The sequence below is a fragment of the Ylistrum balloti genome, unplaced genomic scaffold, assembly GCF_031769215.1.
Source record: "Ylistrum balloti isolate Yb309-2 unplaced genomic scaffold, AGI_CSIRO_Ybal_v1 Utg371556, whole genome shotgun sequence".
Classification (NCBI taxonomy): Eukaryota; Metazoa; Mollusca; class Bivalvia; order Pectinida; family Pectinidae; genus Ylistrum; species Ylistrum balloti.
In genome coordinates this window covers 576,521-597,500 of record NW_026782800.1, presented here as the reverse complement: position 1 = coordinate 597,500, position 20,980 = coordinate 576,521, and the positions used below count along the sequence as shown (strand labels likewise).

Below are 20,980 nucleotides of genomic sequence, written 5' to 3'. Positions count from 1 at the left end.
GTATGTATGTATGTATGTATGTATGTATGTATGTATGTATGTATGTATGTATGTATGTATGTATGTATGTATGTATGTGTATGTATGTATGTATGTATGTATGTATGTATGTATGATGTATGTATATGTGCGTGCGTGCGTGCGTGTGTATGTATGTATGTATGTATGTATGATGTATGTATATGTGCGTGCGTGCGTATGTATGTATGTATGTATGTATGTATGTATGTATGTATGTATGTATGTATGTATGTATGTATGTATGTATGTATGTATGTAATCACTGATGTGCTAACAATATGTAACACTTTGTATTTGTAACAATGTATCTAAAAATTGACCTCCTGTAGCACACTTACGGTGTGTCTGGAGAGATTAATAAACTTGTAAACTAGCTCATTTCATTGGGGTTTTTTTTATTTTTATTTTTTTGAATTTTTTAAAGCCAGTCATTTTTCGTGATTCTAATTGACTCCTTCCATATTTGCCGTTTGAAAAATTTAGAACGCTAGTTGTTGTGTCGCCATATAGGCGGCGATGTCCGCGCATAGGTTTTTTTTTTTCGCAAGAACTTGAGTTCTCCATGAATTCAAACTTCATACAGTGGTTCCTTAACAAACAGGCTTGCTTGGGATTATTTTAGGTCAAAAGGTCAAAGGTATCGTATGCGATAAAAAGCAAGGCTATATATAATGAAAACAAACGAATTAGTACGAAGTCCTTTACACAACAACAAAAGAAGCTATATAAGCATTTAAGTTTGTATTGCGTTTACGTTGGTATGAACGCAAGTGGATGCTGACATAGCGTAGTATCAGGCAGAAGGCTTTTATCTTGGGTCTTCGTGGATCAAAATGCAGTTCCTGTAACCTTTACACCTCCAAAATTATGTCATATTATGGCACAATTCCCGTCACCTAGAATACATTTACTACTGCTTTGTTTGAATTCATATTGTTTCTTTACATTTAAGATGTCCAAATGCTATTAAGGTCCAGTTTCACTTCTGTAAAAATCTAAAGCAGCTTACAACTTTATGACTTTAAATACTGGTAGACGTCATAATATTTTGTTTTTGTTATCAATTTTATCTGCTTCATTAAGCCTAATTTACTTTCAAATTAAACTTTTCTCTAGACATTACGATCCCCATTTTTTGTTTGTTTTTGTTTTTTTTTTGTTTGTGTTTTTTTGTTTTTTTTTTTTTTTTTTTTTTTTTGTTTTTTCGGTTTTTTTGTTTTTGTTTTTTTTTTTTTGTTTTTGAAGATGACCATGCAGATTTCCACACGGCAATTTTACATAATATGAAAGTTTATATAGGAGAATAACTAAACATGCTTACATTTACATTAGATTGTCCATGTTTTCCCTGCAATTTGCCCACAAAATCGCCGCTGTCTCAGTGTCGACTATTCGAATTGGAAATCGGCCTAATATTACGCACACAAAGAAACAAAGATTTTTTTTTCTTTTGAAAACCTGCTCATGCAGATACTAGAAAAAATACTCAAGCTGGGATGTTTTTTTGTAGTGCAAGCATGCGTACAGCTTACAAAGTTTCAAACCCGATGTTATTAGATCAAATTGCTATTTTTTCTTATATGCCGATGCACCTTGAGAAATGCAAAAGGCATATCAGCCGATAATTATTTCAGCTTGACCTCGTCTTATTTGTGTCATAAAATTAATACTCTGTTTGCTATATAAAATTCTTTATGAACGAAATGGATGCACGTTTTAAAATATTACATTGACAGCATATTGTGGCGGTTGTCGACCGAAATAAAAAAAAATAGGGCAGTACATGTAACTCGGTAAGTAGCCATTAGGCTTGCATCGACCTCCACGCTTCTCCACGTTTCTCCGTGAAGCGTGGAGTCGTGGTGGAGAGCTCCACGGTGTAACGTGGAGTGTTGATTTCCTCCACGCTAGAGCACCCCACGGTGGATGGTGGAGAACGATCCTATGAGGGTGAATTGTAGATGTATTTGAGGGGATTCTTAAACGAGTTCGTGACGCGAACAAATAATAGATGCGGCAGGAAGCACGGAACATGTGGTACGGAAAGAGATAAGACAGGGCAGTAGATACATGTATAGCAATAGATGTATCGTCGTTACGAAGTAACTCTCTTAAATATAAGAAAAAAGCTGCGACACCCTGTTTGTATCAGTCATGTATATGTCACTGGTCATTCTAGTGGTCACAGTTTTCACAGGTAAGTGACCTTTACCATTTACTGGTCATTCTAGTGGTCACAGTTTACACAAGCATTCCAGACCCTGGTCACAGTTTACGCATGTCATTTCCATCGTTTACATGTAACATTTACTTATCTATACAGGTAGCATTTACTTATCTATACAGGTAACATTTACTTATCTATACAGGTAACATTACTTATCTATACAGGTAGCATTTACTTATCTATACAGGTAACATTACTTATCTATACAGGTTACATTACGTATCAATACAGGTAATATTACGTATGTATACAGGTAACATTATATATCAATACAGGTAACATTTACGTATCTATACAGTTAACATTTACGTATCAATACAGGTAATATTATGTATCAATACAAGTAACATAACGTTTCAATACAGGTAACATTGACATATCAATACAGGTAACATTACGCATCTATACAGGTAAACTTATGTATCAATACAGGTAACATAAATAAATACTTGTCTCTGATAATTATTTGGTAATTGCTAATTATCATGATAATTGTAGTAATAACAATTAGGTGTTCTCACTGGTCTTGATATTGTACGTGTGAATCCCCTGTACCTCGGCAGCTAAAATTGTATTTGTGTTTGTATAGTGCTAACACAAAACTAAAATACACTTCAGGACAAGTTGTATTACCGGATACCTGATCTATCTATGGCCTCGCCCACTGTTGGCGAAGTGTCTACGTTTATGTAATGCAATACATTGTATCGTGTGTTAGAGACAGTGAGGCAAGGGACCACTAAGCCATACGACGTGCAGACGTGTTTATGACAGTCTGCTCTTATCCACAATGTACTCGCTGCACTGTAGAGATTCTGTCTTTATCCCTATATGTACACCTGTAAATATAAATCCTTATTTCTGTATACAGCTTTTGAAGTACACATATTAGTCTCCTCGTCCTTTTCACTATTTATTTCGAATTTATTTATCAAATGCATGAGCTCACTGCGCGAGTCCAAAATAAATAACGACAATGCTAATTATCACAAAACTTCTGCAATGAGCTGAAAGGTAGTATGAACTTTGTAAAAACCACTGACAGATCAATGGGCGGTGGAAATGCTTCTTTAACAGTGTATGGTTGTTGATAACAGGCATAATTTAATCAAACTACAACTTAAATGATTTCTCTAGCAATGCAAATCGAGTATAGCAGTCTACGTACCATATCTTGTGTAAAATATCATATATTGTGTGATACGTATCAAATATTGTGTGATACGTCACACGACTTGTGATCAGTTAACTAGCAAACTAGGGAGCGAGTCACGTCAATGCTCACATAACTACCTGTCAGGAGATTTAAACTGGTATTGTTTCTGATATTTTTTCCAGTTTCTGGACAGTCCATTACCTTAACAGGGACAAGTACTTTGCAAACACCAGCATCAGAACTGAAAATTACTTGTCAACCAAGCCCAGTTGGTATAAACGATGTCAATAGTATTAGGATAAGGAAAAATACCAGCACTACAGATTATACAACAATAGTGTCTGTTACCTATGATAAACCCTCGGCATTATCATTATTATCGTGGGGTACAACAGGTCATCAGAACAGGCAAGGGGTGACAGTGACGGGAAATGTGGACTCTGTGTCTGGTGCTCAGCTCGTATTAACTATAGCAGCTAATTGGACGACATGTAACGATGGTGGAGCCTATCAATGTATAATGGGAGTCACTCTGACAGGTGGTAGTGGTGGGGTCACTACTGATGATAAATATGTCACTGCTAAAGGTATGTACTTGGTCATCTTATGTAACAAAATTTTCTAAGTAAAAACAAAACTGACTCAGAAATACCATGAGGAACAACAGAGTCTCTTCAAAGTTATTTTGCAGCCTGGAATTAAAGCTTGATAATATAGTTTTATGCTAAAAAACCAATCTATTTAAATGATAGGAATAATTTTATTGTAATGTTAAGTATGATAAAGACTTATTCATTATATTCTTTCAGTTTTATTGATCGTTGCTCTGTAAGATATTGATGATCAAATTTAAACCTATAATAGGAGTTTGGACACAAAAAATTGTACCATTATGTTGTAACGTTGTATGAACGTATGATGGTTCATTGTATTACAGAAAGTCCCACCTATACCAACTCTCTGTCTGTGACACCATTACCCAATGTGAACAGTAATTACTATTCTGTTGGAACTATGATGACATTCTCCTGTACCGGAACGGTTGGCACTGACAAACAGAGACACACCTGGTGTTACAAGCGAGCCAGTGACAGCTCATATACGGTAACCATTGTTTAATAGAAAGTGATATGTAAATGTTCTTTCACTACGCAACAGTAAACTTGACTGTGAGTTATCTGGATATTTGTAAATATAAAGTCACTTCGCAAAAGTAAACTGGACTATGAGCAATCTGGATATCTATTATCATAACTTGTGAAATAGTTTGGTCATAAAAAAATCCAATTTTAACTCTGTTTAATAGGAGCTCTGTTTATTCTGTAATTGGGCTGTATCTAAGTTCCATGCTTTCTATACACTAGTAAATCTAATCCAGGCAAAGCAGCGTCAGATACATTCTAGATTTATCAAATAATTGGATAAAGAATTGGAGAAGAAGGATGGATTCACATCGTTTTGCTAATGTTGAAGGATCTGTCAACAACTGTTGACATTGGAGATGAAACTTAAAATTTTTGAGTGAAAGTGTTATGTTGTTTTCTGGTTTCCAGGGTTACCCGACCGCATCACATATAAATCAGAATGATGATGGTTTGATCAAGGAGAACTGTAATTACAAGCGTACCAGTACACTTACCTACAACGTCACTTCTGCCGATTCCAATACCACGTTTATGTGTGAACCGTACACTGGAACTGTGTGTGGCTCTAATCCAGCGCAGCTGAAGTCTTATTATTCGATCAGAAATTGTAAGAATTAAATGATATTGAGAAAATCATAATTGACAAAAATGGTAAAGATATTTATTCGCCATGATGATAAAATAAAGGACATTGCTTAGAGACAATTGACAAGAGGTCATCTTTGGGTTAGAGGCAGAACTCAAAACTATATCAGGGATTAGATCATTAGAATTTTCCAATAAAATGTGTTACATTACCACCTTTTTTCAGAAATATATAGTAAATATGATGTTATTTTTCCTCAAATATATTTCCAACAGCGACATCTGTGTTAGCTTCTATTCAAAACAAGGTTAGGAAATGATAAAATGATAAGAAATAAATACCTTTCTGAAGTAGACCTGATATTGTAATGACAAGTATTGCATTGATCTGAAACATTTCGTTATCTAATCCGTTTTGAAAGCTGTCCACAGAATAATCGTGTCTTGTACTCTAATTCTGAACATTATTGCTATTGTATATTTAACTATATATTCTAGGTCGGGGATAGCTAGCTATGGTAGTGCAACGTTCGTATGTGTATGTGTTATATACTGACATGGTCACATTAAACAGTCGGTTCTGTTAGCGTTTAATTTGCCAATATGACCTGGAACCGTAACTGCATTCTGATATTATATTTTATTTAAACACTTAAGTTTACCTTGTTCAATTACTAATATACAATGTCTCTTTGATATTTTGCACAGATATTTCTTCATCAACGACAACTGTATATTTTCAAAACACAGGTAAGACATTAAAAACAGTAAGTAAATAGCCATAGTGTTTTCACGACGGCAGACATTATACCGATGATCAGAAAACTTAACCTCAACATGTTTCTAGTATACAAATCTTCTGAAGACTTCTTCGAATGGTAATATATACTACGTGTATATCCAACCTATATTCTGATTATCATTGTTTAGTTGAGGAGTTGTCGTTACTGTACATGGAAATCTGGAAGAATATTCGCCACTGTCTTTTGTAAATCATATAGTAATGGTTCATCTTCTAAACAGATAACGTCGGATCTTGGATTGTCGCCGGTATTTCCATTGCTGTTAACGCATCTCTCGTCGTTTGTGTTGTTTGTCTCTGGCTGAAAGTACGAAAATACAAAGGTAAGGACTACCTTTTTATATCTATGATGTAAAGATGTAAAAATATCAGATAATATATATAAGACATACAATTTTTAATATATAAATTTAGAATTAGACACAGCAGGGTCAAACAATGAATCTAACTGCATCGTTCATCTGTTTCGTCCTTGTAGGACTCGTCAATGATGGTGAGGTCCTAGTAGCCTATTTGGCGACTAAGGAAAATCCAAAGTGGTTAAAAGAAAAGTCAAAATCTATACAAGGAGGCGAAGAACCCTCGTAATTAAGTAAATAATGTAAATTTCATATTTCAGACAAATTTAAAACTGAGTCAAGAACATGTGTATATTCTGAACCGTGTCACTCTACGAAAGCAGTTAAATGTGGCTTACCGTATATACGCGCCTATAAGCCGGATTTTCTGGAGTAAATTTATGACCTCCGAGGAGGGGTCCGGCTTATAGGCGAGTCATTGACCGTGAGCAAAAAATCACACCATAATTTTCCAAAAATGTTCCGTGCGGGAATGTGTATACATAGTACTTACGGCAATTACGAAGAACAAAAGATCAATCAAGGCAGACCGATGGTCAATTAGCATGGTGTAAACGAGGTGGGTAGCACGTGCACAATGATTTGATAGATATTAATGACACCATGCCGCGTTGTCCTGATTGGTCCGTTTTCAACATTACACACCTACCAGAACTTCCTTAAGTTCCTGGTTGGACACGTATGCAGGTAGGGCGTGGAAATGAATTGTGATTGATCTGTGCGTTTGATCGAAGGACTGACGATCGAACTGTATAATCTTCCATGTTTATAAACACAAGAACTTGAAAAAATGTAATGACATTTTATTGAAATACCGTTATGTCTTTATATATATTGAGAGCAGAAACGATCTTTTAACATTAAATTTTAACTGACTTGGCACTCTCCATCTCCACGATCATGACAAACACGTATCGGTACATGATCTCATTTCTGAAATAAAAATACCTACGGTAGATTTCCAACAAAATTTTATTCACGATCATTTAACTTTACTTCCAGAAAGTTTCACTCGATTTTTTGCCGGAGCATTTTTTGATGCCGTCTTATAGGCAGGGTCAATATTAAATTCCAAAATTTTAACCCAAAAACGTACCTCCGGCTTATAGGCGAATCGACTTATAGACAAGTATATACGGTATATGTTAGGGCAGAACTCGGGGACTTCAAGTCGATCAGCAGTGTCTACCACCTGCCATCTCAAAGATTGAACCTTGAATAGCACCTTCTGATATTTCATATTTAGATACAGTAGAGTCAGACAATTTATGAAACTGTGTCAAAAAGCTGTATCGTCCTTCTAGGACTCATTGGTGATGCTAAGGGTCTAAAATTCAACCACTAGGGGGTGAGTGAGGAAAATCTAAATTGATAAATCGAAATAAGGATGTACATAAGTTCCATAATTCAATAAATGTTATCATGATCATATATTTGATAAATACAGACGGGCGTCACATACATATGTATATTCTGATCGTGTAAATATTTGAATTAATTAAAACGTAGCATGCAGGTTTAACATTGAGACTAATAAAGAAAACGTTTTTATATAATTCATATATCTCTACACTATCACTATCTTCGTGTTTTTCACGTGACAAATTATATACATATTATGTTCATATTTGTATATAAATGTGCTTTTACGTGACAATTTATATAAATATTGTGTTAATATTTGTGATTAACACGTGCTTTTACGTGACAAATTATATACCTCTTGTGTTAATATTTGTTATTAACACGTGTTTTTACGTGATAAATTATATACATCTTGTGTTGATATTTGTTATGAACACGTGCTTTTACGTGATAAATTATATACCTCTTGTGTTAATATTTGTTATAAACACGTGTTTTTACGTGATAAATTATATACATCTTGTGTTGATATTTGTAATGAACACGTGCTTTTACGTGACAAATTATATAAATATTGTGTTAATATTTGCTATTAACACGTGCTTTAACGTGACAAATTATATACATTTTGTGTTGATATTTGTGGTTAACACGTGGTTAACGTGACAAATGATATACATCTTGTGTTGATATTTTTTATTAACAGAGCTTTTACACCAACAAGTGGACTACGAGGTGGTCAATAAGTAAGTATATAATCGATTTTGTACGGAGAATCAGTTAACAAACTGGGAAATACGCGATTTCTTAGTAAACGGTTGTATTAAATAAACACAAAAATTGATAAGGTTGCATCTCTCAACTATGTTATCCTTCTGGTACTCGTCAGTGAGGGGTGAGCCGAATGTTTGAGTTTTACTGTGTGAAATTACTATTTGCTGAAATCAATGCCAAGTTATTGATGCGAAGGCAGGGTTTGGGTTGGATGTGTTGTGTGCTGGTGGATAGGGGGTGAGGAGATGCACTTATTGACCCCATATTTCAATTGCTTTTATGATTTGCATTGGTGGATTATTTCGAAGTAATGTCATTCGAATGTCAATATAATGAAAAAGCTAACAAACACATATCGCCTTGCTAATCAGTAAATTAAAACGTAAATGATATTATCTCTTCTTTTTACAACAGGGGATCTCAAAACGGAAATGAACATGTGTATAATATTCCTGAACATTACGAAATACCAAGCATATAGACAGAGGTCCTAGTGTAGGATACCTGTTTTATAACACCCTAGCTGTATGTATCGATGTGGTACCATTAACGTTTCTAGTTTTCATAACGGAAGTTTTAGTTCAATCGAGGAATCAGATTAAGCATATATTGTCTGATCGATTACTAAGAACAAAACATTTTAGCAAAAATATCGAGGAAACTTTGAAAACATTAAGAAAGGAATGCATCATGTTGTCCTTCTGGTACTCGTCAGTGAAACTTGGGGCCAAATGTTAGTGTTTAATTGTGGGAAAACACTACAATTTGATGACATCTATGCCAAGTTATTGATGGAGGACGATGATATAAGGTGTTTCGGACAGCTTTCTAATTCATCGGCGACATACACAATGTAAACCTTCGGCAATCATTGACTACCAAGTAGTCGTGAAAATGGTGAAATTTTGAAACGGTTATAGAACATAACCTGAGACATGTAAACATCGACATACTTAAAAGTTAGATAAGGATTGTGTCCATGTACTGGTTTGTAGAGCGAGGGAGCAGTAACAAAGGACGCCCCGAGGAATCTAGACGCTTAAAACATTTAAGGGTATCGAATTATTCATGCTAATGTTAATTGATCATGTAATATACAACTGTATAATTAAACGCGTGTATGTTTTCGGATTAGATAGTGTCATGTTAAGATAGATGTTTTACTATCATATTGAGACAGATGTATACTATCATATTAAGACGGATTTGTATTATCATATTACGATACAAGTATTTAATCATATTAAGATAGATGTATACTATCATATTAAAATAGATGTATAACATCATATTAAGATAGATGTGTTTGATCATATTTAGATATATGTATAACATATCAAGACAGATGTGTACAATCATATTAAGATAGATGTATACTATCCTATTAAGACAGATTTGTACTATCATATTAAGATAGATGTATAGCATCATATTAGACAGATATGTACAATCATATTAAGATAGATGCATACTATCATATTAAGACAGATTTGTAGTATCATAATACTATACAAGTATTTAATCATATTAAGATAGATGTATACTATCATATTAAGATAGATGTATAACATCATAGTAAGACAGATGTATAGCTTCGTTGTTCAAGTAACATACCAGCTCATGTGATAATTCGTCTCTACTTTCTTTATTCATCATCACTGATTCCATAAGCAGAAAAGATTAACTGAGGACAAAAATTAAACATACGAAGTTTCTTGTATCAATCGATAAAATTGGTTTCAAACATAATAAAGTATTCTTGCTTTAGAATAATAAAATCATAATACTCCAGATACACTGAAATTACCCTACATCAAAATTACCAAATGCTTATACATATGCACTACTGTACCCGATACACAAATCATGACACAATCGTTTACAAATCTAAAAATAGAACGAAACACCTAAATCAACATCAGAACAATTAAAAAGGATATCTCAAGATACAAGCATTTAAATCGACATACTTGCATCATATTTGCCATAATTTGTTTGCTGGTATCGTCATATGAGTCAAATTGCGTATAGCTAGAGAACGTGTTTCGCTGCAAGTCAAGTATGGCCGCGCCAAGGTCAAAAGATCACAATAAAGTCGAAACCAAACCGGGGTAACAAAACATCCGGATTAGTAAGGTCCATTACACCAGCCCCTAAATTTTATCTTACCTAGATGAAATTTACTCAAAGGAATGGACATAAGTAAATACAGATAAGGATAACCAATGAACAATCAAATGTCAAAAATACATATAATGTCAAGTCCGTCCCACTTATGCCACCACGTAAAATAGAGTTAGGTTTCAACAGTCAGACTCAAGAAGTAGACACAGCTTGGATATCGGACACGTCAAAGTAGTTGAAGCAGTCTTTACTTTAACGACACGAACAACTTTATTGGAGTCTTGTTCAACGTCGACGATTCTCCCAAGACTCCAACAATTTCGCGGAGTATTGTCAGCTACGAGAACCAGATCTCCTATTTTGATGTTACGTTCCACACGAAACCACTTTTGTCTTTGTTGGAGAAGAGGTAAGTATTCTTTGGTCCATCTATTCCAAAATATATCCGCCAGATATTGTATTTGTCTCCATCTTCGGCGAACATAATTGTCGGTATATTAAAATGTTCCGGGTGGAAACAATTCCCCAGGCCGCAGTAATAGAATATGGTTCGGGGTAAGTGCTTCTAAATCGTTAGGACCGTCGGGTAATTCGGTAAGTGGTCTTCCGTTTAATATCGATTCCACTTCACAAAACAAAGTATGAAGGCCCTCATTGTCCAAATACACTATTTGTTGATGCATCACACCGTAGAGCACTTTGCGCACGATTAGTCGCTCCCAGATTCCCCCAAAGTGCGAGGCCGAGGGAGGATTAAATTCCCAATGAATGTCCGTTTGCATAAGATTGTCACGGATGTGATCAGTATTCCACGTTTCGATGGATGCTCGCATTTCCTTTTCCGCGCCAACAAAATTGGTCCCGTTATCCGACCTGATGAAGTTCGGTTTCCCGCGTCTAGAAATAAACCTTCTTATGACATTGATACAGGAATCGGTATCCAAAGACGACGCAACTTCAAGATGGACGGCTCTAGAAACCAAGCAGGTAAATATAACACCATACCGCTTTATCAAACATCTTCCGCGTTTCATTTCGAAAGGTCCGAAGTAATCCATACCAACTTCTGAAAAGGGCGATTGATCGGATCTTAGTCTCTCTTTAGGAAGATCTGACATATTCTGTTTCTGTAGAGGGGCTTGATATTTCCAACATAAGACGCACTTGGATGTCACTGATTTCACTAAGTCGGAAGCCCCTAGTATCCAATATTTCTGTCGGACGATAGACAGGATGGTGTTCTTGCCTAGATGGCCATTGGATTTGTGCACACCTGCTACGATCAGTATTGCGATCCTCGAGTTTTTGGGCAAGATGATCAGGTGTTTCGCTTCATACGTCATATTGGATCTATCCAATCTTCCTCCTACCTTCATAATTCCATCGTCCAGCATCGGATCTAGTTTAACTAGTTTTGACGAGAGCTTGACTAGTTTGCTGGGTGAGCGAATATCCGATAACTCCTTCGAAAAGGCTTCTCGCTGCTCACGTTTGATGAGAAATTTCTCAGCATTGTTTGTTAGTTCGATTGAAGTTAATCTAGATTTGCTAACACGAGTCACAACTTCTTTTTCAATCTCCACCAATCAGAAACATCTTGTGTCAACTTCGTGATTGGATCATCCGTCAAAGTATGTAGTAAGGCAGAAAACACTGTCTCCTTCACCTCTGGGTCATCTGACAAATTGTCTTCCACGACAGAAGACTCGGAGATTGTAGGCCATTCTCCCTCACATTTCCAGAGAAATTCCGGTCCTTTGAACCATTCATCATGGCCAATGAATTTGTCAACCCTGTGGATTCCCCTAGATGCACAATCCGCAGGATTCTGTTTAGAGCTAACACAGTTCCAGTCTTGTACAGAGGTTGCCTCGTGAATAACCGCTAGCCTATTTGCAACAAATGTATGGAACCGCATTTTCGTATTGGCAATGTATTTCAACACTGACGTGCTGTCAGTCCAGAAATATTTCGGTCTATTTGCATGTCTAGCTGTTCAGACACTAGTTTGGCGAGTTTGACAGCTACGTTCGCGGCAGTAAGTTCCATCCTAGTAATAGTTATTACTTTAAGAGGGGCAACTCTACTCTTTCCTAATACAAATGTGCAATAGATCTCTCCGTCTTGATTTCGTAGTCGCAAGTAGATGGCTATTCCTGTGCCAAGTTCGCTGGCATCAGAGAAGAAGCAATGTAATTGGCACGAAGTTATTTCGCCAAAGCCTTTTGGTTTGTAGCATCTGTTAATTCTGGCATGCTCCAGTTCAAGAACTTGAGACAACCACTTTTTCGTCATGTAACCTTTATTGAGGCACCCGAAGCAAAGCCCCTTCGTTTTAAGGTGAGTATATCTCTCTGTTAGGCTCCTGGCGATAAAAGACTTGCACAACTCTAATTTATGTGCACCATCACAAAATGAACATCTCATGCCACATGCACGGTGTCAAAGGTTGTTGCATTTGATGAGCTCGGTTCATTCACTATCCCACTGATGTTGGCGGAAGCTCCAGTAGGTCTACTCGAGTAACGATTTTTTGTCGTTCCGCTTATCGCAGCTGTTCCATAGGTTGGATCATTGGCTTTCTTTGATTCCTTCTGAGGAACGAAGTAAAGACTGCAAACTGGACGCTTTTCTTGTTTTCCTTGTTTTGTACTACTATATTTCTCCAGCGATCATGCATATATACTGGAAGCTTCGATAACAAACGTTTGATATTCTCCGAGAAGTCTAGCACTGAACTACTATTTATGCTAGAGGCCGCATTTTCACATTCTGCGAGAAAAAGCGAAAATTCATCCAGCGATTTGGCATCCTTTATCGGTGGCCATTCTAAAGCCTATTTCACAAATGCGGATACTATGACGTCATTATCACCATAACGTTCCTCTAGAGTTTTCATTGCTGACATATAAGCGACCGCATCAGGTAAGTGACCGAAACCAGAAACAACTTTATTAGCTTCTCCAGAGGTCAATTGTTCCAGGTAATTCATCCTTTCAGAATCTGTCTCGGTATTTTGAATTGACGAAGGAATCTATGGTATTCCATAGGGTTGCCATCAAATTTACTTATTTCTGGCGTTGGCTTTCGTAAGTATTTGACAATATTTTGCACAACGTTTGCAGTGTCATTCGCATCATTTTGAGAAACGCCATTCACATTTGAGACAGTTCCGGGCTGCGGTACAAATAGTGTGCTAATATCATCACTGGGCTTCCGTAGATTTCCATCTGACCCAGCAGGCTTCAATAGATTGTTGTCAGCACCGACAGGCTGCCGTAGAAAGTCATTCGAGTGTTCGTCAGTTTCTGTTTGCACTCGATCTGCACTTTGTAGATGATTCGATTCGAAAGTCGGTTTAAAAGAAGGCGCATACGGATTTAGATAACCAGCTACACTACCTTCAACTGAAATTCCTTCCATCTGTTCGTATTTCTTTAGTATTGCAGTTTTTGCTGTCGAAATTTCTAAATCGGTATTAACTTCAAGTTCTTCTTCTTGAAATTTTGATGTTAATCTGGCCATTTCAAGTTTACGCCTTTTTGCCATATTTCGTTTATTAGCACTGAGAGTCGCGATTGTTTGTTCTTCTATTATGCGTTCAGCCCTGACTGTTTCGAGACTTGAAGATGTCTTTTGCGATACGTGACTTTTTGCTTTAGTCTGTTTAACTTCTTTAGGGTCATGACTAAGAAAGTAACTCTCTTTCTCTCCTTTCATGTTTCTAAGGAACACATCATATTGCTCATGTTGGGTATCAAAATCGTCCCTTTCATCTTCAGACAAGTTAGGGAAAATTTCAGAATGGGTCACCATAAAATGTTCAAGCTCCTTAAGCCACTCGTGATATTTATTTCTTATAATACTTAACGTTATTTTACTACTTATCATTTCTTTAATCTGGCTTCCTTGATGTTTAAGTGCTTTAGATGTTTTCTTGTACATATCCATTTTATACGATAGTCCCTTTTCTGTTATCGTATAGCTACAGAACGTTTTTCGCTGCAAGTCAAGTATGGCCGCGCCCAGGTCAAAAGATCACAATAAAGTCGAAACCAAACCGGTAATAAAACATCCGGATTAGTAAGGTCCATTACAAGATGTATTCTTTCATATTAACAAAGTATGACGTTTGTTACTATTGTGCTATAGCAGTAATACATGAATATGAATTTAATATTGTAAAGCAAAGTCGTGAACCTAACCTATATTATGTATAATACTTTTTGATAAATTGAAGATTAACATCATAAGGGACATATATCAAGTTACCATTATTGTGATATTTTAAAGTAACCTCACATAGGACAGAAGTTAGGTGATCAATATAGTCATATTCTTGTCAAAACGTCACAAAGAAAATACGTTGTGTTGCCATTCATACTGTAGAGTGACGTCATAAACGACAATTGCGAAGTGATCACTAATATCATAATGTAAAGTGACGTCATAAAGACAGACGTGATATTGATCTGATATTCACCAGTGTGTCTCTTTATGATCTTTAGTGTACAGCTGAAACATAAATGTTATTGAAACTTTTATCACATTTTGGTTTGGATTAAGGTATATTCAACAATTAAGTATGAATTTCGCTTTGATTTTTCTAAATAAGTGACCTTAATGATAACGAAAAATTTGGGAAAACGATATGGAAAGGAGGGGGGGGGGGAGGGAGGGAGGGAAGTGGGGTTGTTGCAAGACTTGTAAGACAATTTAGTAAATGGTCAATTATCACTCTTTTAAATTCATCAAGTCTGGAGTTCAATGTGTCAATATAGCCTTTTTCAAACTCCCGATACCCTATTTTGCACGGCCGCATCGCTAGTACGTTTAGTATTCTTATACATTAAGAGAGTTTTAGCAATATTTATACAGGATATTGCTACAGAATAACTTGGGTTATCAAAGGAACAATTATCTGTTATGTATTTGTTTCAAGATGCGAGATGTCTTCCTTCAATCTTTGCTTTTTGCATTTTACTTTAGACAGACCCCGTGAACCTTTTTCTAAATACCGGAAGTGACGTTGTCCATGTTTGCTCTCTGTAACAGTGGTTGCGAAAACTTTTTATTCAATACAAAGATGTCCAGTTATACTAACACCCAGTATGTAACATAATTTTGTAATGCTATAAGCGGCTATGTAATTGTTGTGTATTACGTAAGCGGCAATAAACCACTTCCGGTTGGTCAGCCATGAGTTGTGTGGTATGTTATTTTACACAGTAAAGGGGGCAGGTCAACAGAAACATGGAATGGTTATATCACATAAACATAGACCCATAATTACATAAATGTTGTGTAGTGTTTCCATCATTAATATATAAACCATGGCCAGGGTGATGCATTCCTTGTATGACAATAGATAAAAAAAAGTCTGGTGTGCGATAGGTATTTTATTTTTGTACAAAACATGTTACCTAACACTATAATATGATAACATATGTCTACAAAACAAGTTACAGTTGCAGTTACAGTCTGCTCTAAGACGGCTTTGTATGTTGTCACCTTCATTTTACCTTAAACAACCTCTCAACATTGAATTGAAAAAGATTGACTTTCGTCAGCCATTTGGCTTCATCTTGAAAGTTCTCTGAATGTGAAAAGGTATGCAACCCTTACCAATTTGATCCATCGCAACCAAAAGAACAATGTTTATACTTAGAACCATGGAAACGGCAACGAGGGTCATCTGTTTCGTGTATGATTTACACACGCTCCTGAAATCTATTATTAATTATTATTAATTAATGTAGATCAATCCAAGTAATTGACTTCGGGTCGTTACTTTATTTTATTACCCACCAAACAGTAATGAAATCATTTACAAATCAATTCCCTAGAGAAGCAGGTTGATGAAGACTACGGTGAGAATTTTATTCTCAATGAAAGTGGTAAAAAATCTTTGTGAAATATGACGTAGGAAGTGATCGATGATAATGTACCTAATGACCCCGGTTCATTGACATGGCTTAATTTTTGACAACGTGACATTATTATGATTGACTCAGAATCACATGGCGGGTGCCGTCTGTGAAATCCGGAATAACTTACCTTATTTTTCTTGTTTCATTGTTAAGGTTTTTTTTTTTTTTTTTTTCTTTTTTTGTCTATCTATTCCCAATTTCATCGAGTTTGTAGAATAGAAGTTCTTACAAAAAAGAACACACCGAGTTTGTAGTAAAAAAAAATCGAGTTTATCTCATTTTGAACTATGTAACTACTGACTCCTCGTTAATTTCATGATATAAACGAGAGACGTAAATATTGCCACAGATATATATCTAAAGGCCTAGTCGTCCTCTTCTTCCTCCACTGTCTACGTAGTAGGTATTTCATCAGTTTCAGGCATGTTGTATACATGCTCATCCTTGTCTGGAAATCTACGATGTCAAAAGAAAGTGGGGCGTTAATATCTATCACAAATATACGTACATTATAGAATACTCATATACATTTCATGTCAATACTTATTTAGCTTATTCTTAAATCAATACACTATACTGATGAAGATATGTTTGATGTATATACTTCTATTTATGTACAATTCTGTAACTATGGACGTTTTTGTTTATGTCATAGATTGTGTACTTACCTATTCACCATCTCGTAGTCTAAACGTTCATGTAAAAGTTCTGTTAATAAAAAGAAACGTTAAAAATATCAATATCATGTGACATGTTTGCATTTACAGAGAATAAAAAGAATAAAGCCAAGGTGCTTTTAAGTGTATCCATACACGTCGCATATTGTTTAGAGATGAAACCAAACAAATTATGGGATAGTTATGATAATCTATCATTAAGTTCGATTTAATATCCTAAAAGAATTATGCACCAACACGAGCACGTTATATCAAGGAGATTATGCCATATTCTGCATGGATTCATAGTTTGGCATTAGAACATCGAGGTCGGTCCAACGCTATATTCCTATTAAATGTTGTCCATGTTTTACTCGATTATTTTTGTACATAGTGTAACGCCTCAAAAAAATCTGAAGGACGCTTATTCTTCCGGAACCTGGGTTTATTCTCCTTGTACATTTTTAGGAGATTGCAATCTTTCTCTTGTCGATGTTTTGCCCTTGTTTTATTGAATTCTACTTTGGATTATAATTATGTCGACATGTTGTTATTTTTTCGTTGTCTTCCAACTACTGTTATTATTTGATGCTTACGTAAACAATATGCATAATTATACGATATCAGTGCAAATGCTGAAAAATACTTCTGAATTGTTGTACATTGTGTATATCAATGTAATGAATTAATACAAATAAATAAAATAGCAAAATATAAACAAAATGTTCCAGAATTCATTCATACCGCGAATACTCTGTAAAAAAATGTTATCGTGGGGTTCAATTTTCGTTGATTTCGAAACGAAATTCGTGGTAGCGAAATAAATTGTCCTTGATTAAACTGATGCCATCAATACATGGACACATGGATTCACGGATTCATTACGTGTTCCTTCGAATTCAAAGGAAAATAAATCCCAAACGAAAATTAATAATTTCGCAGTAAGATTTACGAAAGTCTATTAAGAAGTTTCCGATTTCGTTAATCAATCTAACAGTATAGATAGTATTACTGTCCCTTGCCTTTCAATTTTCGTACTTTAAGCCACAGCCAGATAACAGCAACGATAAGGGACACAGTTGTAATGACAAAAAGAATGGTGGCGACAATCCCGTGTATGATGTCAGCTAAACAGAACATAAAACAATAATGTATGCCTCACATATACAGTAGCACCAATCTCGTCACTTTGATATTTCTGTGCTAAATTATTATAGTATTTATTAATAACAATTAATAACGCTTTAAATATGGATTTTGAATTATAGTTCAATGTTACTGCTAATAAATTATCTCGTTACCAGTGATGTTTAAAGGAATCAATTGTACGTAACGAGTGTTGAATGTGACGAGTGTTGTATGTGATGGATGTTGTATGTGACAAGTGTTGTATGTGATGGGTGTTGTATGTAATGGGTGTTGTATGTGACAAGTGTTGTATGTGACAAGTGTTGTATGTGATAGATGTTGTATGTGACAAGTGTTGTATGTGATGCTTGTTGTATGTGACAAGTGTTGTATGTGACAAGTGTTGTAGGTGATGGGCGTTGTATGTGACGAGTGTTGTATGTGACAAGTGTTGTATGTGACAAGTGTTGTATGTGACGAGTGTTGTATGTACTTTTTAACTTCTCTTGTGTTTTTATTGGATATGAATACCATTTTGCAGTTTGTCAATATTTATAAAACAAAAGTGTTTAAATTTGATAAAAGTCATGAAATGGAATATAATTAACTTCTCTTAAGGTTTTTATTATATGATATGAATACCATTTTGCAGTTTGTCAATATTTATATAACAAAAGTGTTAAATTTGATAAACTTTCAGTTTAATATAATTTTCTTTTATCTTTTTCTCATTTCTTCAGAATGTAATGTTTAATTCCATTCTAGTTCATTTCTAAGCGAATAAATGTATGACTTAGACGATCAATATTTTCCTGTGAACACTATTTTCTTTGATATCTAGAACTGGTGTTCACAAAAATTAAAATAAGCTAATCATCATGTTTCACAAGCTTACCTTTATAAATGCGCGTCACTATTGTAGGAACATCATATAAATTCAAGAATAATTCATAAATTACATAAAACTAGGCCAACAACAAGACAATATCAACATGTCAACACAATCATAATTCAAACTCAATTTACATAAAACTAGGGCAAAATATGAAGAAAAGAAATATTTTCACGGAGACTCCTGAAAAAGTATAAGGATCAAGTGTTCCAGAATAGTAAGCGTCTTCTGCTTTGACAACACCCGCAGTTTGAAGTATAGCTAACAATGAACATCGCCGTCTTAACTGTCTCAGACATTGCTCTATTACATCTTAGCCAGTAAAATATAAGAGTACGTCAATTTGAAAATAAAAGCAGTGACGATATAAGAAACATCTTTTTATCACTAGTGATGATACAACTTTCGTAGTCGTTACCAATGGTAGGGGTGATGTTAAGCCACCGTATTAAATAAATTCGGCAATTTCTCTGTTCGGTTACATATGAAGCCAGTGTGAAGTAAATTGGTTTCCATTTACTTTTTTTCCATGTACATTTCTTGTTTTCTCTAATTAGGGGTTTACAAAAATAACACCATAAAATAGTAGAATACCACGTAAAGCGACGAATTTAAAATGGTGTTGTCTTGTTGTCAAGTTCAAAGTCAAACTGTCCAACGTCAGAGAATGTCCGAATATTTCCGAATTCTTTTTATACATCAGTTCTTTTATGGATAAATCGAATATATAACTTGTTTTCTTATTAAAATGCAATAAAAAGATTATTTAATTATTAATTTCAATTAATTTAAATATCATATATGAGGGCTGATTGATTAGTTGTGAGCTTTGTGTTGAAGAAGTTGATAAGTTGACTTTCTGAACTGTCAAGAAAAGGACTTCTTCAAAAGTCAAATTGTTATTCCGTATGCGAAGATGAACATACAATGAATAACATAGATAAATTTTGAAATCTATAACTTTACTGAGTATGTATTTTCAAATTCATTAAATATAAATGTTCGTTATAGTTTGTGAGTGTACGTTATGTGAATTTGATAATAACATAGATTCACTTGAATACTTACTGTTACTGATGGAATAATAAGACTTCAATCCTCCTCCACCTGAGTCACATACCATGGCAGTGAACGGTTCACACATGAATGTAGTGTTGGTATCGGCGGAAGTGACGTTGTAGGTAAGTATACTGTGACGTCTGTAGTTACAGCCATCTTGGATCAAACCATCCTCATTCTGATCGATGTCCGCTCCGATTGGGTAAAACTGGGAACAAGAATTCAGCACTTAATACTCAACTCCACTATATATAGGTTACATATTCCATAAATTTCTATTATCATGTGTTATATTTGAACGCATGGTGATGTTCCAGCCTTTGAATTTGGATATAAGTCAGATTCTAGGTAAAATTGTTGAACAGCAAGCCTAACAAAAGTCATTGATGCTGAAATGTAGATTTTTGTGGTAACAAAATTTTACCTGGTCTTATTCTCCTTGTATTTATCAGGATTCTACGTGTGTAAATCTCTCTTTTGTTCATATTTTACCCTAGTTTTATGGAATTTGAGTTTGAATTATGATTATGTTGCCATGTTGGTATTTTCTTTATGATTTTTTATAAACAAATTTACCACACATTCGGTTGCCCCGGAAACTTCAATTGAAATTCAGCCATATAGTATACTCTCGAGCTTGTACAGTGTTTACTGACATTGAAGTTTTGTCCCTTGGTGAACATTTAGCAAATTGAAAACAATATAAAAAAAATGATGTGGAATTTATTAATATGTGATTTTTTCACGGTTTCTCTAT

At 35.1% G+C, this 20,980-nt stretch overlaps 3 protein-coding genes across 3 annotated transcripts; 1 reads left to right on the top strand and 2 right to left on the bottom strand.

Annotated features, from left to right (window-relative positions):
- The first annotated feature begins 1,923 nt into the window (after nt 1-1,923).
- LOC132563006 (uncharacterized) lies at nt 1,924-9,568 on the top strand. Its single transcript, XM_060227771.1, has 8 exons — nt 1,924-2,218; nt 3,587-3,991; nt 4,342-4,508; nt 4,958-5,156; nt 5,843-5,884; nt 6,158-6,259; nt 8,367-8,406; nt 8,849-9,568. The coding sequence occupies exons 1-8, from the start codon at nt 2,176-2,178 to the stop codon at nt 8,913-8,915; spliced, it is 1,065 nt and encodes a 354-aa protein (XP_060083754.1). The 5' UTR covers nt 1,924-2,175; the 3' UTR covers nt 8,916-9,568.
- A 2,548-nt stretch (nt 9,569-12,116) lies between these two features.
- LOC132563000 (uncharacterized) lies at nt 12,117-12,476 on the bottom strand. Its single transcript, XM_060227764.1, has one exon. The coding sequence runs from the start codon at nt 12,474-12,476 to the stop codon at nt 12,117-12,119; it is 360 nt and encodes a 119-aa protein (XP_060083747.1).
- A 20-nt stretch (nt 12,477-12,496) lies between these two features.
- On the bottom strand, nt 12,497-12,853 carry LOC132562999 (uncharacterized). The gene has a single exon (XM_060227763.1). The coding sequence runs from the start codon at nt 12,851-12,853 to the stop codon at nt 12,497-12,499; it is 357 nt and encodes a 118-aa protein (XP_060083746.1).
- Nucleotides 12,854-20,980: the final 8,127 nt, after the last annotated feature.

Coding starts and splice junctions, on each gene's coding strand:
- LOC132563006 (XM_060227771.1), top strand. CDS start 2,176: ATGTATATGTCACTGGTCATTCTAGTGGTCACAGTTTTCACAG. Junction 4,509..4,957: donor CCAGTGACAGCTCATATACG/GTAACCATTGTT, acceptor TCTGGTTTCCAG/GGTTACCCGACCGCATCACA. Junction 8,407..8,848: donor GACTACGAGGTGGTCAATAA/GTAAGTATATAA, acceptor TTTTTACAACAG/GGGATCTCAAAACGGAAATG.
- LOC132563000 (XM_060227764.1), bottom strand. CDS start 12,476: ATGCGGTTCCATACATTTGTTGCAAATAGGCTAGCGGTTATTCACGAG.
- LOC132562999 (XM_060227763.1), bottom strand. CDS start 12,853: ATGACGAAAAAGTGGTTGTCTCAAGTTCTTGAACTGGAGCATGCCAGA.